This window comes from Schistocerca nitens, chromosome 5 (genome assembly GCF_023898315.1).
Source record: "Schistocerca nitens isolate TAMUIC-IGC-003100 chromosome 5, iqSchNite1.1, whole genome shotgun sequence".
Lineage (NCBI taxonomy): Eukaryota > Metazoa > Arthropoda > Insecta > Orthoptera > Acrididae > Schistocerca > Schistocerca nitens.
Window position 1 is genome coordinate 488,693,431 of NC_064618.1, and position 15,927 is coordinate 488,709,357.

A 15,927-nucleotide genomic window follows, 5' to 3' on the forward strand; every position below is an offset into this window, starting at 1 on the left:
CAATCAGGTGTCGAAAACCAGTCCTAAGAATCAATATGACTCCACTACAGTGAGTAGATCATCATTAAGGTAAAGTTCAGGTTCCGGATGAACGGTACGACATCGACAAAAGTGCATGACACAAGACTTCGTGGCTGAAAACTGGAAGCCGTGGGCTAGAGCCCCTGACTGCGCCTTGTGAATGGCTCCTCGTAGGTGCCGCTCAGCAACACCAGTACTGGAGGAGCAACACGAAATGCAGAAGTCATCTGCATACAGAGAAAAGGAGACCGATGGCCCTGCAGCTGCTGCTAGGGTGTTAATGGCCACTAAAAATAGAGATACACATAATACGGAGCCCTGCGGAACACCGTTATCCTGAATACCAGCTTGGACACGAAAAGTACGGAACGACAGGAGGTTTTGGATAAAAATCGGGAGCAGGCCCCGGAGACCCCACTCATATAATGTGGCGAGGATATGATGTCGCCAGGTCGTTTACGTAAGTAAAAAAAGACGGCAACAAGATGTTGGCGTTTGGAAAAGGCTGATCGGATGGCAGACTCGAGGGACACAAGATTGTCAGTGGTAGAGCGATCCTGGTGGAAGCCGCCCTGACATGGAGCCAGTAGGCCATGTGACTCCAGGACCCAACCCAACCGCCGACACACCATATGTTCCAACAGCTTACAGAGAATGTTGGTGACGTTGATGGGCCTATAGCTATCCACATCAAGCGGATTTTTACCGGGTTTAGCACCAGAATGATGGTGCTCTCCTGCCACTGCAACGGAAAGATGCCATTGCACCAGATCCGGTTGAAGAGGAGATTTCGCTTGTAGTCAGACGAGAGATGTTTAATCATCTGACTGTGGATCCGATCTGGCCCATGAGCTGTGTTGGGGCAATGTGCAAGGGCGCTGAGGAGCTCCCATTCTGTAAATGGGATGTTATAGGGTTCACTGTGGTGTGCAGTGAACAAGAGGACTTTCCTTTCCATCCGCCATTTGAGTGTGCGAAAGGCTGGCGGGTAGTTCTCCGACACAAAGGCTCGAGCATAGTGCTCAGCAATCGCGTTTGCGTTGGTAGAGAGCATGCCATTGATGTTAATGCCAGACACACCTGTTGGGGTCTGGTACCCAAAGAGACTTCTGAGCTTTGTCCAGATTTGGGAAGGTGATGTCTGGCACCCAATGGTCGACACATACCTCTCCCAACACTCTTGTTTCCATTGTTTTATAAGCAGCCAAAAGTGGGCATGGAGCCACTTAAAGGCTATTAGGTGCTCTAGGGAAGGGTGCCGCTTATGTTGCTGTAGAGCTCACCGACGCTCTTTAACTGCCTCAGCGACTTCCGGCGACCACCAAGGGACTGTCTTTCGCCTGGGGCACCCTAGAGAACGAGGGATCGTGTTTTCCGCTGCAGAAATTATCGTTGTAGTGACCTGCTCAATCACAACATCAATGGCATCACAAGGGGGAGATTCAACTGTGACAGCCGAGGTGAAGGCTACCCAGTCTGCCTTGTTTAAAGCCCATCTGGGTAGGCGCCCATGGGCACGATGCTGGAGGAGTGACAGGAAGATGGGGAAGTGGTCACTACCACACAGGTCATTGTGTGCTCTCCAGTGGATAAACGGGAGAAGTCCTGGGCTGCAAATTGATAAAGCAATGGCCGAGTAACTACCATGAGCCACAATGAAATGTGTGACGGCCCCAGTATTAAGATGCAGAGGTCGAGTTGGGACAGTAAATTTTCGACATCTCTGCCAAGGCCACGAAGCATGGTGCTACCCCACAAAGGGGTTATAGGCGTTAAAATTTCTGAAAAGTAGGAAAAGTTTAGGGAGTTGATCAATCAGTGCAGCCAATACGTTCAGGGATACCACACCATCTGGAGGGAGATATACATTGCAGACAGTTATTTCCTGCATTGTCTGTATCCTGACAGCCACAGCTTCAAGAGGAGTTTGAAGGGGCACTGGTTCACAACATACAGAGTTCAGGACATAAACGCAAACTCCACCTGACACACTATTATATTCACTACAGTTCTTGTAATATCCCCTGTAGCTACGAAGGGCAGGGATCTGCATTGCCGGGAACTAGGTTTCCTGGAGGGCAATGCAGAAAGCAGGTGTAAAGCTTAAAGCTGCCGTAGCTCAGCCAGGTGGTGGAAAAAAACGCCACAATTCCACTGGAGGATGGCGTGATCGTGAGACTGGGAAGGCATGAAACACTCAATGAAGCAGTCTATGCTTCAGGGTCACCTGCTGCCACCAAGTTATTTGCTCAACAGGCTATATTCATTATGTCTGAGGGTCTGGCAAGATCTAGGTCCTCGGCGGATGCCAGAATCTTCACCTCATACTCACACGCAGAGCTTGTAGGCAGCAGCAGGGGTGGTGGTGTGGGTGCCACCGCAGTTCGCTTGGTCTTGGGGGGGGGGGGTCTTCTTCCTGGATTTCTCTCACTGATTCTTGAGTTTCTCTGGCTGGGAGGGCTTCATTGATTCAGTCTCTGGGACTGAAGATGATCATGAAGCCCTACGACCAGCTGCTTTTAGGCTTCAGCCACTGGCGAGTATCATCTTTCCCACAAGCAGAAACCTGTGAAGGGAGTGACCCAAGGAAACCCTTCCTAGTGAGAGGAGCCAAAGAAGACCTATGCTTCTCCAGCTGAGTAGTGGGGACTTGTGTCCCCGATGGTTGGGGGGACAGTGCTCCCAAGGTAGGTGGTGCGAGAGCAACAGGGAGGGAAGTGCCCCCCACCATCAAGGGGGCAGGTGTAGTCTTCCGGCTCTGAGGGCTGACTGGAACTTGTGGAACTGATGGGGATACAACTATTCTTGTAGCGGTGGCATAAGAGGTGGTCATAGGCACAGGATGTAGGTGTTCAAGTTTCTCTTGGCCTCAGTTGTAGATCAGTTCTCCAGGGTCTTGTATTCCATGATTTTCCTTTCTCGCTGTAAAATCCTGCAGTCTAGTGAGCAAGGAGAATGATGTTCTCCACAGTTGACACAGATGGGAGGTGGGGCACATGGAATATTGGGATTGGATGTATGTCCATAATCTTGACATGTGATGCTGGAAGTACAGTGGGAAGACATATGTGGTCGAACTTCCAGCATTTAAAGCATGGCATTGGGGGAGGGATATATGGCTTGACATCACAGTGGGAGACCATCACCTTGACCTTCTCGGGTAATGTGTCACCCTCAAAGGCCAAGATGATGGCAATGGTGGCAAACTGATTATCCCTCAGACCCCGAAGGGCATGTCGGACGAAATGAACTCCTCGTTGCTCTAAGTTGGCATGCAGCTCATTCTCAGACTGCGAAAGAAGGTCCCTGTGGAATATAATCCCGTGGACCATATTTCAGCTCTTATGAGGCGTGAGGGTAATGGAAACATCCCCCAGCTTGTCACAAGCGAGTAATGCCTGTGACTGGGCAGAGGATGTTGTTTTTATCAAGACTGACCCTGACTGCATTTTGGACAAGCCCTCCACCTCCCCATACTTGTCCTCTAAATGCTCTACAAAAAACTGGGGCTTCATCGAGACAAAGGAGTCCCCATCAGCTCACGTACATATGAGCTACCGGGGCGAATAAGGTTCCCTGCCGTCCTTAGCCTGGCGTTCCTTCCATGGTGTGGCCAAAGAGGGCAACAATTTAGGATCATACTTCCTTGCATTGTACTGAGACTTGGAATGCTTAGAGACTGCTGGTGTTTGATCACCAGCAAGCGATTATCCCTCAGACCCCGAAGGGCACACCGGATGAAATGAACTCCTCGTCACTCTAAGTTGACACGCAGCTTGTTGTCAGATTGCAAAAGATGGTATGCTTTACCGCACATCATCACCCTGATGCCACCCACTCTGACCAGGGGACCTTCCCACGGGCGCCACCCAGCCACAGCAAAGGCCACCTGGCAGGATGGCCATTGCCAGGAGTCCCAATGCCCCAGGTATCTACTCCTTAACATAGGTGGGGAGTTAACGGCACAGACATCAGCAAAGTGATCCCTGTGTAGTCAGGGGGCTACAACCAACAGGGTACATGGTGGCCCCACCACAATGGAGTGGCTACCATGCTTGATATGAGGTGTGAAGAATTCCATCGTCATCGCTGGCACAGAAAACAACTCTACATAGTGGGTGGAGGAAAATGCACACAGGAAGGTGTCCTCGCTCAAGAGATGGAGGATGAGCGGGAGTGCAACTCCACAACAAGAAAGTGGGCTAAAGATCTCAATGCACAATGGACACAACGCACCATGTAAGGTGCCCTTCCCCAATTGGCTCGCTCTTCGAGAAAATTTTGAAAAATGGAGGTCAAAACCCTACAGGGGATCATCACATAAAGTCCGAAAGGTGAGACTCCTTTTTCCTCTTACGACAGGCAGGAATACCTCGGGCCTATTCTAATCCCCGGGTTCACAGGGCAGGGGAGTCCCAATGGATCCCTTCATTGTGAGAGGAGGCTGTGGCTTCTCCGGCTTTTGGGAGGGGCCCGGAAGAACAGGTGCACCCAACCACCAAGGGGGTGGATGTATTCGGATGGCCCGGAGGGACCACTATAGCCGGTAGAGATTGTGGAACTGCAGTCACAAATGAGGGCGATGTTGACACAGCTGCAGCATATGTAGGTTTCAAGTGAATGGGATGTAATCATTCAAATTTATGTTTAGCCCCTTGGTAAGTCAGCTGGTCCGGGGTCTTGTACTCCATAATTTTCTGCTCCTTTTGGAGTACTGTGCAGTCTGACGAGCAGGGGTAGTGGAGCTCTCCAAAGTTGACACACATGGGAGGAAGTGCACACATGAAGTATTTGGATGTAGCGAATGTCCGCAGTCTCATGTGGCGCTGGAATTGCAGCGTGAAGACGTGGCCAAATTTCCAGCACTTAAAGTACTGCACAGGAGGAGGGACGTATGCTTTTATGTCACATCGATAAACCATCACTTTGACCTTTTCAGGCAATGAATCATCCTCAAAGGCCAAGATGAAGGCACCGGTAGCAACCCTATAGTCTTTGGGACCCCTATAGACGCACCAGATGAAGTGAATACCCCACCATTCTAAACTGGCGCAGAACTCATTGTCAGACTGCAAAAGAAGGTCACGATGGTAAATAATCCACTGGACCATGTTGAGGATTGTAAGGGGAATGACGGAAATGGGAATATCACCCACCTTGTCACAAGCGAGCAATGCCCGTGACTGGGCCAGGGATGCTGTCTGAATTAGGACTGCCCCACTTCTCATTTTCGACAGCACTGCCACTACCCCAAATTTGTCCTCCAGGTGTTTGACAAAAAATTGAGGTTTTGTAGCCAGAAAGGAGTCCCTACCCATTCTGCTGCAGACTAAATACCTTGGTGAGTAATGCTCCCTCTGGTCCGTTGATCTACATTCCTCCAGTGGTGTGGATAGGGAGGGGGACGACTTAGGGTCATATCTCTCAGCATTAAAGTCGACTTTTCCTTTTTTAGAATGTGCTGGGACCATTCAGTCCCCAGCAAAAGATGACTTGGTCTGCTTCATTGTGGGTCATCCACCCTGATGCCACCCACTCCGATCAGTGGTGCTCCCCATGGGTGCTACCCAGCCACAGCAAAGGCCACCTGGCGTGATGCTGTTGCTGGGAGTCCCAATGCCCCAAGAAGATGGGCATCTACTCCTTGGCATACGTTGTGAGTTTACAGCTCAGGCATCAGCAGTGTGGTCCCTGTGTTGTCAGGGGGCTACCACTCAATGGGTACATCATGGCCCCATTGCGACTGACTGGCTAACATGCTGGATGTTGGGTGCCAAAAAATCCAATATTGTGATGGGGGTGAAAGAGGGCAGTGGACTATGGAAATAGATGATTTACCCTATATGGCATCCTTGTCCAGATAACTGGATTGCAGGTGGAGTTGCAGATCCAGGACAATATGAGGTGTAGAAGGTCTAATTGTACACTGGATATATGGCGTACCACATTAGGCATCCTTCCCCAAATAGCCCGCACTTTGGATAATTTGGAAAGATGTGTAGCTCAAACCCTAAAAGGGGACCATAACTCATTAGGCTGAAAAGTGGGAGACTCCTTTTAGTCACCTATTGTGATACGCAGGAATACCTCGGACCTATTCTAACCCCCAAACCCACAGGGGGGAGATGGGGGGGGAGGAGCTATGACATGAGAGAAAGGACAGGACAGCGGGAGAGGAGGGAGATATCAAGAAAAATTAATGGAAAAGGGTAAATGTATTAATTTGAGTTAAGGGAGCTCTAAAATGAATACCTTAAGAACTAGGAACACTTGTTCAGCAGAAGAGATGTGTTTCACAGCAGCAAGGATGAACAAATACTCATGGTTCTTAAGGTATGCACTGCAGGCTCTGAGCACTATGGGACTTAACATCTATGGTCATCAGTCTCACTGCAGGCCCCAGGTTTAATAGACTTTGTTTTGTTCCATATTACTTACTCACAAAATACTAAAAGCAAAGAGCTTGCATTGGAAGAGGTCCACTGCCAGAGGTATTAGGTCCCTTGCCTCAAATCAATACTTTTACCCTTGTCCATCATCCCTGAAAGTCTGTAATATCATCATGAAGAAAGAGAATATTCAAATATTAGACATAACTTACCCTAAAGAAAGACTCGTATATCTGGACTACTTTCTCCTTCAACTGCCTTTTGGAACCTGATCCACTGCGTTTTCTGGATGCCATACTTTCACTCACAAATATTTTCACTTGCATTTAGTATCTAGAAAACAGGATAACAAGAGTTAAATTAGGTCAAAATGGTTCAACTTTAGCACAAGCAAATGTTATTGGACTTCACAGTTACGAAATATGTGATGGGTGCATTTACAGAAGAGTCACTATAATTGAAAAATTACTTTTAGGGAATTTTGTAGGCTACAACGTTTTCTTTGGCAAATTGTTAGCAAACTTTTTGAGCACATTAATGATACACTTTAGAGAATGCCTCATCGAACTGTAGCTGTTACACAAATGAAGTTGCTAAATACTTATAGCATACTTGTGCCACCCTTTTGCCTGTAGTTTCAGTAAGATTACATTTAAATGAGGTGTTAACAGCTATGACAAAGCATTTCTATCTTATGCCACAAAGAATTATTAAGTTTCCTCTGCATTCTGAATGCAAATATCATGAAGCTACAATCAGTGTAAATATCATTTGAATATTTCCACTTTCCAAACTCTATGACTCTGACATAATATTTCCTAACATATTAAGTAATGGGTGTAACTGTCACAATTTTTTGTATTTGAAAATAAATGCACATCAGATTAAAAGGAAAGTATCTGAAAAACACACAAGGAGAAAGGAATGACAGCTTGTGATGTCAGAACAACTATCACACACAGGGAAGAGTCAGATATAGTAGTAACCTGTAATATCAGAGTAATCCCATAACACATACTAATTTGCAGAAGACACTAACACAAAGGAGACATAAGTTTATACTATTAAAAACAATTAAATATAAGGAGGAAGAGGAAACATTAGGAAATGAAATAACAAAAACAGAGAGACGAAAGACCTGAACCTTGGAAATAAGGCAAAATGAGAAATGAGAGAGACTGAGGGATCTGCTTAAGGGTTTTTACCTAGAGAGTTGGTACCATTAATACATGAATAAAACTGAGTTGAGAAATATTCACACAACCCAAATGATACAGCAAACAATCCCTTAACACTTCCTGGCAGATCAAAACTGTGTTGCACTGAGACTCAAACCTAGAATATTGTCCTTTGTTGGTAATGGTCTTGTTGAGTTAGATTCAGTCCAGTTTTAGTCTGCCAAAAAGTTTTTAAATTGAACACACGTGCAGCAGAGCAAAAGATTCATTAAGAAGCCAAGTACTTGCTGACAGTATTACACTGAGGTTTTCTGCAACTATTCATGTTTTTATTTATACGATCTACTACAAATAACATGTAAGTGAGGATACATGCAAATAGTTATTATTTCTGTTATGAAGGCCTACTCTTCTTGACTTAGCATGAGAGAAGGAAGTGATATACCTGTAGATTTTCTCTCATATGAGTGCTGCTTAATCTCCCATTCATTTACCTACACTTTAAGTCAGTCTTCTGGCAAACAAGAGCTCTTCATTCTCATGCTATGTTGAGAGGAGTATGTAACAGAAAAAATTCTTAGTTCTCCTCCAGCAGTAGTGTGTGCCACAGCTGTTTTGACAAGTTCACTGTCTAGGAAAATGCTTAAAATCACTGGAATGTGTTGGATCTCTTTCCACCCTATCTACTCTAAACTCTTTCAAACTATCTGCTTACTTCTCCAGTCTCCTAACAAACTCTTTGAGGACATTAACTTCAGTGCAGTCCAGATACTGGTACACTTGGCATATCATGTGATGACTACTAATGGTTAGCAGCTGAGAGCTTTTATGGAACATCTTGTGAAAGGTAAGTCTTGATCTGCTTGGCAGATTCCTTGGATGTAATTCAATAAACCTTCAAACAAGCATGTCACAACAGGATGACAAGTTGGTATGTGCTGACTCATGACACATGAACAAACTATTGCTGTTGAGGCTTGACTTGAAGTAACAGAAGTGCTAAACAGTATCCAACACATCATCATTTCATTGAGCAAATTAATCTGTGTGTCATCTAGCAGTGAAACAAAAGCGATCAACAAAATTCACAAAACTTTAGGCAAAGAGGAGATCACAAGCAACAATGCATTTGAAGTGAGAACAAAATTGTAACGAAGCAGTAAAGATGCACACACATTTAACATTTCCTCTTTCAGCATCTATGTTTCAAGACAGTCTCAGTAAGTGTACCACTGCAATTAGGAGGCCATGGGTTATGAGGCTGAAGCAGTTTTCAAGTTAACTATGTGCCATATGATCTGGAATGTCATAGGTAGAGAGAGCCCACAATAACTTAGCCCGTACCTGTGCATAAGGCACAATTAGGGAGTTGACAGCAGTAGTAGTGGAGGCACTGGTGTGACTGACCATGGCATTGTAGAGGGGGGGGGGGGGGGCTGCAGTTTAACAGCTGAAGCGTAAGTGCTTATGTCAGTGCAACCAATAATGTGACAAATATAGACCTCTGACAAATAGCTTCTCATTAGAGTAAATAAAAAATAATAAATAAATAAATTTAAAAAATACGGAAACAAGCTCAGTGCCAGAAGGAAATCAGATAAAGCAAAAAAGGGTTAAAATGTAGCGTAGCACACAACATTGTTTACTACAATACTGACTATGTAAAACAATGAATAGAGGTCATGTGCAAATTGTGTGTGTCCTCTGACAACCTGTTCACCAGTATTATGCTAGTTAAAAATAAAATATTTCCTTGTTCGCATCTGTCCTGAATAGTGAAACATTGGGAAGTACTTGCAGCTGCACTTCCCCTCCTTCTTTATTCTCTTTATTGTTTGATTAAAATAGCTAGCAGTTCTTGCACATCCTCTCAAGCAGTTTTTAATAAGATTTCTGCTTCCTAGTTTACCTCTTCTGACAAACTTTAGTGGCATTGGATATAATTACACATGTATGATTATGAAGAACTTTACCTGCACCTATAAGGCAGGGAAACTGTGATGCGCTCTATATAGTAAAGAGATAGCAATGAGAACACTGCAAGAGTGCAGGTGACCCCTCTGGAACAACAGGATGAAATCACCCAGCACTCACAATATGAATGCGTGTCTGGGCAGTGGGCACATTATTTTGTATGAGCTCTACCACTCTGTTGTGCTATATTATACTGACAGAACACACTGTCAATTCATCTCAGATTATTGTCGGTTTTACTCTTTATATCTTTGCAGTGTAACATCTGCCAGCATAAGGATAGGACTTGATAAAATTTTATTTTTTTAGCCTACCGTATAGGCCGACTGTTGGTTCATAGTACAGATAAATTTCAACAATGGAAAGTTGAAAAAAGACTGGAAAGTAGGCCTTAACAGTACATTCTGATAAAATGTACGTTGAAGGCAAAAACAGGACAGAAAGCAAAAGAATTACACAAAATAGTAAAAATGGTCTAGACTGCTTTTGGTAAACTGAATAGTATCATCAGAGCTAAGTTTTCAATGGGTCTGATCAAGAAAAATTATAATCAGTGTGTATTACTAGTTTTGGCTAACAGCAATGCGGTACGGATTGTTAAACCGAAAGTCACTTAAAAAGTGAGGGATATTTAGCGAATAAGAGATAAGTTGCATACTGGAAATTATTAAGAAGAGAAAGGAAAATAATAATAATAAAAAAATGGATATCTGAACTCCATGAAGTGGAAGATGTAACTTTCATTGTAATGATATATATCTAAAAAGAAAGATGATGACACTTACCAAACAAAAGCGCTGGCAGGTCGATAGACACACAAACAAACACAAATATACACACAAAATTCAAGCTTTCGCAACAAACTGTTGCCTCATCAGGAAAGAGGGAAGGAGAGGGAAAGACGAAAGGATGTGGGTTTTAAGGGAGAGGGTAAGGAGTCATTCCAATCCCGGGAGCGGAAAGACTTACCTTAGGGGGAAAAAGGACAGGTATACACTCGCACACACACACATATCCATCCACTGATGTGTGGATGGATATGTGTGTGTGTGCGAGTGTATACCTGTCCTTTTTCCCCCTAAGGTAAGTCTTTCCGCTCCCGGGATTGGAATGACTCCTTACCCTCTCCCTTAAAACCCACATCCTTTCGTCTTTCCCTCTCCTTCCCTCTTTCCTGATGAGGCAACAGTTTGTTGCGAAAGCTTGAATTTTGTGTGTATATTTGTGTTTGTTTGTGTGTCTATCGACCTGCCAGCGCTTTTGTTTGGTAAGTCTCATCATCTTTCTTTTTAGATATATATTTTTTCCACGTGGAATGTTTCCCTCTGTTATTTTCATTGTAATGAAAATGAGATGCTGGTGGTTAGATCATGTAGCCAAGCAACTAGATTGTGAATTGGCTAAGGAAGTTCTATGCCAGTTCCAAAAGATAAGAACAGGCCATTATGACAATCAACAGGGAGATGGGTGAATGACATTAGAAAGCATGCAGAAGCAACATGAATATGTACAGCTGAAGACTTTAACACATGGGAGACCTTCCTCCATCAGTCAACTATGGATGAATGAATGATGATTCTCCATATATAAAATTATTTTTTACATAAGGATATTGCAGCTTCAATTAAACCAATAAACACTGACAACAGCCAAACTCTTCACAAATGAGCTGATCTTGTGCTCACATCAGCACAAGACTGTGATTTGGTGCACACATACGAACTTGTCATGTGGCAAATAGTAGCAGTTCAGTAAATGTTGCTCCACTGTATCAACAAGCTTTTGTGAAAACTCTGCCTACTGTATTTTAGGTTATTTGTGTTGCAGGGATTGTGTTTTAAATGTCTTCTGATTGGAACCACAGGTGTGTGAGGCATGTTGACTACACAGGACACCTGATCAGACAAAGATAGTAGATAAAAAAAAGTGCAGCACAACAACACTGTCATCACTGCCTTTCTTAATAAGGCCAGGACTCTTCTCAGAAACACAGGAAGTGAGGCTACTTTGCCTGGAGTTTGCCAATATTATCTATATGAGCATAATCTGCAGCGATCGTGAATGTCAATCCATGAAATTTATGAAAGGTGAAGTTAACAAGAGAGCTATTATGCCCATTCATTGCAGAAGTATAATATGGAAGTATTTGTTATACACAATACTTCCTTTTTCTGAGTATATTCTAAGACATCATGACTCAAAACTGAGAAATATAAGTTATAGCAAAAAGTAGTGTTAATCAAACTGATAAGAGGTAATGTGAATGTGCAAGTACTCATGTATTTGCCTTCACATGTAATTTCCAGCCATTGTTGTAATTTTGACACTGCTCCAGAGAAAATAAGATGCAGGTAACTGACATCATTAAATGTTAGTTATGCCCTCTGACAAAGACAGAAAGAAACGGGAGCTTATTAGTAGTCAAACTGACAATCATGCAGCTACATCTGCTTGTATATATGTAAATAATTTAAGAGCAAGATAACAACTAATCGAACAGAGAGGCATTGAGTACCCTAATACGAAAAAGAATCCATCTGAAAGCTAACAAACTTTTCAGTCTTGTTTATCTGTCTGTCAATGACTCAATGCCTATGCTATTTGCTGAGCTGTTACTTTCACTTCTAAATTAAATCATCCAATTCTACCCACCTGCTTTGACCCATGATATAAGTGTAATGCATTATGCTGTGTGAAAACATTGTGGTGTGGTTTTTTTGAGTCAGGCCACGTTTGCAGATGGTGCGTTGGTTTATTTGGTGGCCACTCTTGTGGTGGATGTTCATGTTTGTAACTGTTTGTGATATGTGTGATAATTGGTCATTTGGCTTTGTGTAATCATCCATTGAATTAGTAGTTGGAAGAGAGTGCTGTGTCGGCAATTACTTCCTATGATTTATTATTTTGGAGATTTATGTGCTCATGTTTGTGTCAGGCATGAATACTTTGTTTTTTTTCCATTCTTGTTAGCAATGGATATGACAGAAAAATCAGTGTTATTCACTCTAGGTTGTGATGGATGATGATCTGACCATGACCAGAAAGTTGTAGCGTGTCCTGGATACTCAGACCACAGACTTGTATACATAACAGTGTCACCGTGACACTGTTTGGTGGTCTATACTATGTGGGATCCGGTTCAAGAGCTCTAGGTTAACGATCCTTTACATGTTTACACACACAAGACAGAATTGAGTGCTTGATGTGTGTTGGATCGGTTTCCTTTCTGCAGGTAAGTGTGTACTGGATGTGTGAAGCATAGCGCATGCATGGGGGAAGGATGGCCAACCTAGTTGTATTCGTCAGTGGCTTTGGTTAGTGGACAATTTTTGTTTTATTTGGTTTTTAATGGATTTGGTGTATAGTTTCTTATTTGTTTGTATTTTAATCGGTCAAAAGAATCTGAAGGTTTTGGGTTTTCGATTTGAGTGTGAGGGTTTGGTATCACTGGCTTTGTTGGAGGTATGTAGAACATGTGAAATACATGATACAAAGATTTGTGACATGTATTTGGCTTCTAGGTATCAATGGCTTCATTTGAGCTATATGAGAAAAGTGAAATGTATGATTCCTCAAGTTTTCGTGTTTGTAGCATAATATCGGATGTTGAGAATTTTTATGTTTGATTTTGTGGATAATATCTGTTTTAGGATGGTGCTGGTTTTCATATTGTCATATATTTAGCCTGCCTCACCTTAAACTCACTATTTCCTGCAGCTGTCCCATTATTTTCATTCCATTGCTGGAGTGAAATATTCTCGTGTCATTTTTATTTTTCTATGTGGTGACTTCACAGTCGCCATATTATATACACTGGAAGCAGGGGTGCCTGCCATCTAGATGGTCTCATGGACCAAAGCTCACAGGTGGAATTGGACACTCCCGTAACGCCAAACTTTCCATACCATATATTAATGGGCGCATACATAAAGATTTATATGTATGAAACTGAATGTGATGGTGCAGTGATATAAAAACTTATCTTGTACACATCTGGCAAGTACAATTTCAGATTTACATAGGTTTGCTAAATTATTTCAGGTCACTGTCTGAATGTCTCCCTAAAAATCCCTACCTTCTTCCACCCAAAGCCATTCTCCAACTTAAAAATCACTCTCACAACTGCAATAACCACATCATGATATGGCCTAACCAGTCTCCTTATTTTAAATATTATTTTTGTACTTTTGTGCCCTGTCACTGGGTAAACATTGCAACACAACAACACTGAGCCTTAGACCAGTTTATAGCAGAAGATGCTGACAGCTGGGAGTGCTGTTGCCAGCTTTCAGCTGCGGAGTGCAAATGGCTGCAAGTGAAAACAACAGTCGTCTATAGAGTGTCGCCATATATGTGTATACAAAATTGCGTTATGTAACTGCTGGAAGTACATGGGCGAAGCGGCTGTCGCAAGCCAACCTCAACTGTAAGTAATCTTCTTTCGCAAACTCTACTCTAATTCTTGCTTGCAGATCCAGTACTTTGATGGTGTGATGTTGCTCTGTAATATTTGCTTGGTTTCTGCAAACCCCTTTGCCTTGACTTAACCATGATCCTGTTACCAACTTCCTACGACCCACCCCCCTCCCCCACCACTTCTAACTGCCACACAAAGAAAATTAGACATTTACATAAATCTTGTAACTCAAAGGAAGAGCAAGATCTTGTTAAGAACAACATCAATAGATGCAGAGTCTCGGATATGACAGGGAAGGAGTAGAAAATCGGCTGTCCTTTTCAAAGAAGCCATCGTTGTACCTTCATCAATACGGAAAAACTACAGAAAACCTAAATCTGTATGATGGGGGTCTTCCATCATAAACCATCTGAATATGATGTCTGTCTGTTACTCACTGTATTTGGAGACATCACTAACACTGCAGTCACTGCTAGTTTTTCTCCTGACATAAGCTACTATGGAAACGCGACACTGAAGTAAAAATAATTTAACTCAAAAATTAAAGAGATCAATAAAATGAAACTACAAGTAGTTCGCAAAAACGAGCTTTCTGTCCAATAATAATGATTATGAATAATAAAGGCAAAATTTGGGTATAAAACAGCACAAAAATTTCAAAGACGATATATCAGCTTTTATTCTAAAGCTTGAGAAACTGATTCAGATGTATTGCAGAATTTTCACACAATCTGAGTCAACTTGTGTTTTGGTTTACAAGACAGGGCACTATGGTCACTGGCGCGTGTAGCATCATCTCCTAAGAACTTTACATCGTATCTTTTCAATAAGCAAAATTCAGTTAAACTTATATAGAACCCCAACTAGTACATGAATTTTCTGTTTACTTTATGGTATATGCGTTGCACACAGGGTAAACAGCTGTATGTCTGACTTTTGTCTGTGTTCTCTCGGTCCCGAACAACTGATTTCTAATAACGACGGTAAACCTTACATATCTCACGAAGGCTGTTGCACTTCTAGACTGAAATACAAGTTTTAGAAACCACTACAGAGTACACAACTTTCGCCCTTTTTTAAAAAGAGGCAGTAGGTAGTTATTGTCCTTCGGTTCTGTTGACAGAAATCAACCACGATTGGGAAGGTCATTGGGTGTCTTGGATGATATTTATAATAATTAAATCCTGCGTACGTATTCGTGTAACTTACACTTGCACACACTCCCACAACATTTAAGTACAATGTAAACAGACACAGCACACGCGCAACATTTCACGCTCTACAACACAACTTTTTACACGAGTCAGTTGTGGTCTTATTATGGAATAGTCATCAAAGGGTTACAGCAATCCACATACTAACAATAACGGATTACTACACTATCGCAGGTGTACCGCATGTTTACACCGACTAAGCTCATGTCAGTTCAGAGACTTCATCACAGGTCACAAAGACATGAGTCTCTGGTACACCTTTACTTGTAAAATTGGAATGCTTGTCGAGATGCCATGCTACAATAGAGGTCTCACGGCAGACAATCTTTATTTTCCTGTATGCCTGTGCGGTTTAATAACCTATTTAGAATGATCTGGCACCCTAATGCTGGGGACAATGTTAGGAGAGAATACGGTCTAACAATAAATACGATCTGTATCAATTCAACAAGATACTGTTTTCTAAGTGAAATGTTGCTTTGCTTTTATTGTTGCATCTCTGTTCTGCAAAATATTTCGGCTTCGGAAAATATTTATGTAAAACGGTTTCTTTCGGTATACATAGAAACTTCTAGACAAGCGTACAATTTTGTTTATTTGGCTTCCAGCAAATATCCGTCATTTAGCCAGGTATATGCATTGATGTACTATCTTCTTATAAAACACACAGACACAAGTCTCACTGACAGCACGCAAGAAGGAAGGAACTTAAAGTGCATTATTTTGAATGTTCC

General features: G+C 42.6%; 1 protein-coding gene across 1 annotated transcript in view; it reads right to left on the bottom strand.

Annotated features, from left to right (window-relative positions):
• LOC126260032 (armadillo-like helical domain-containing protein 3) overlaps nt 1–15,436 on the bottom strand; it is a 118,741-nt gene extending 103,305 nt beyond the window's left edge. The window contains exons 1-2 of the mRNA XM_049957204.1: nt 15,189–15,436; nt 6,623–6,743 (exon numbers count right to left, since the gene is read on the bottom strand). Coding sequence (XP_049813161.1) covers nt 6,623–6,736 — 114 coding nt within the window. The 5' untranslated portion in view covers nt 6,737–6,743; nt 15,189–15,436. The remainder of the gene's footprint in view (nt 1–6,622; nt 6,744–15,188) is intronic.
• Between the last annotated feature and the right edge of the window lie 491 nt (nt 15,437–15,927).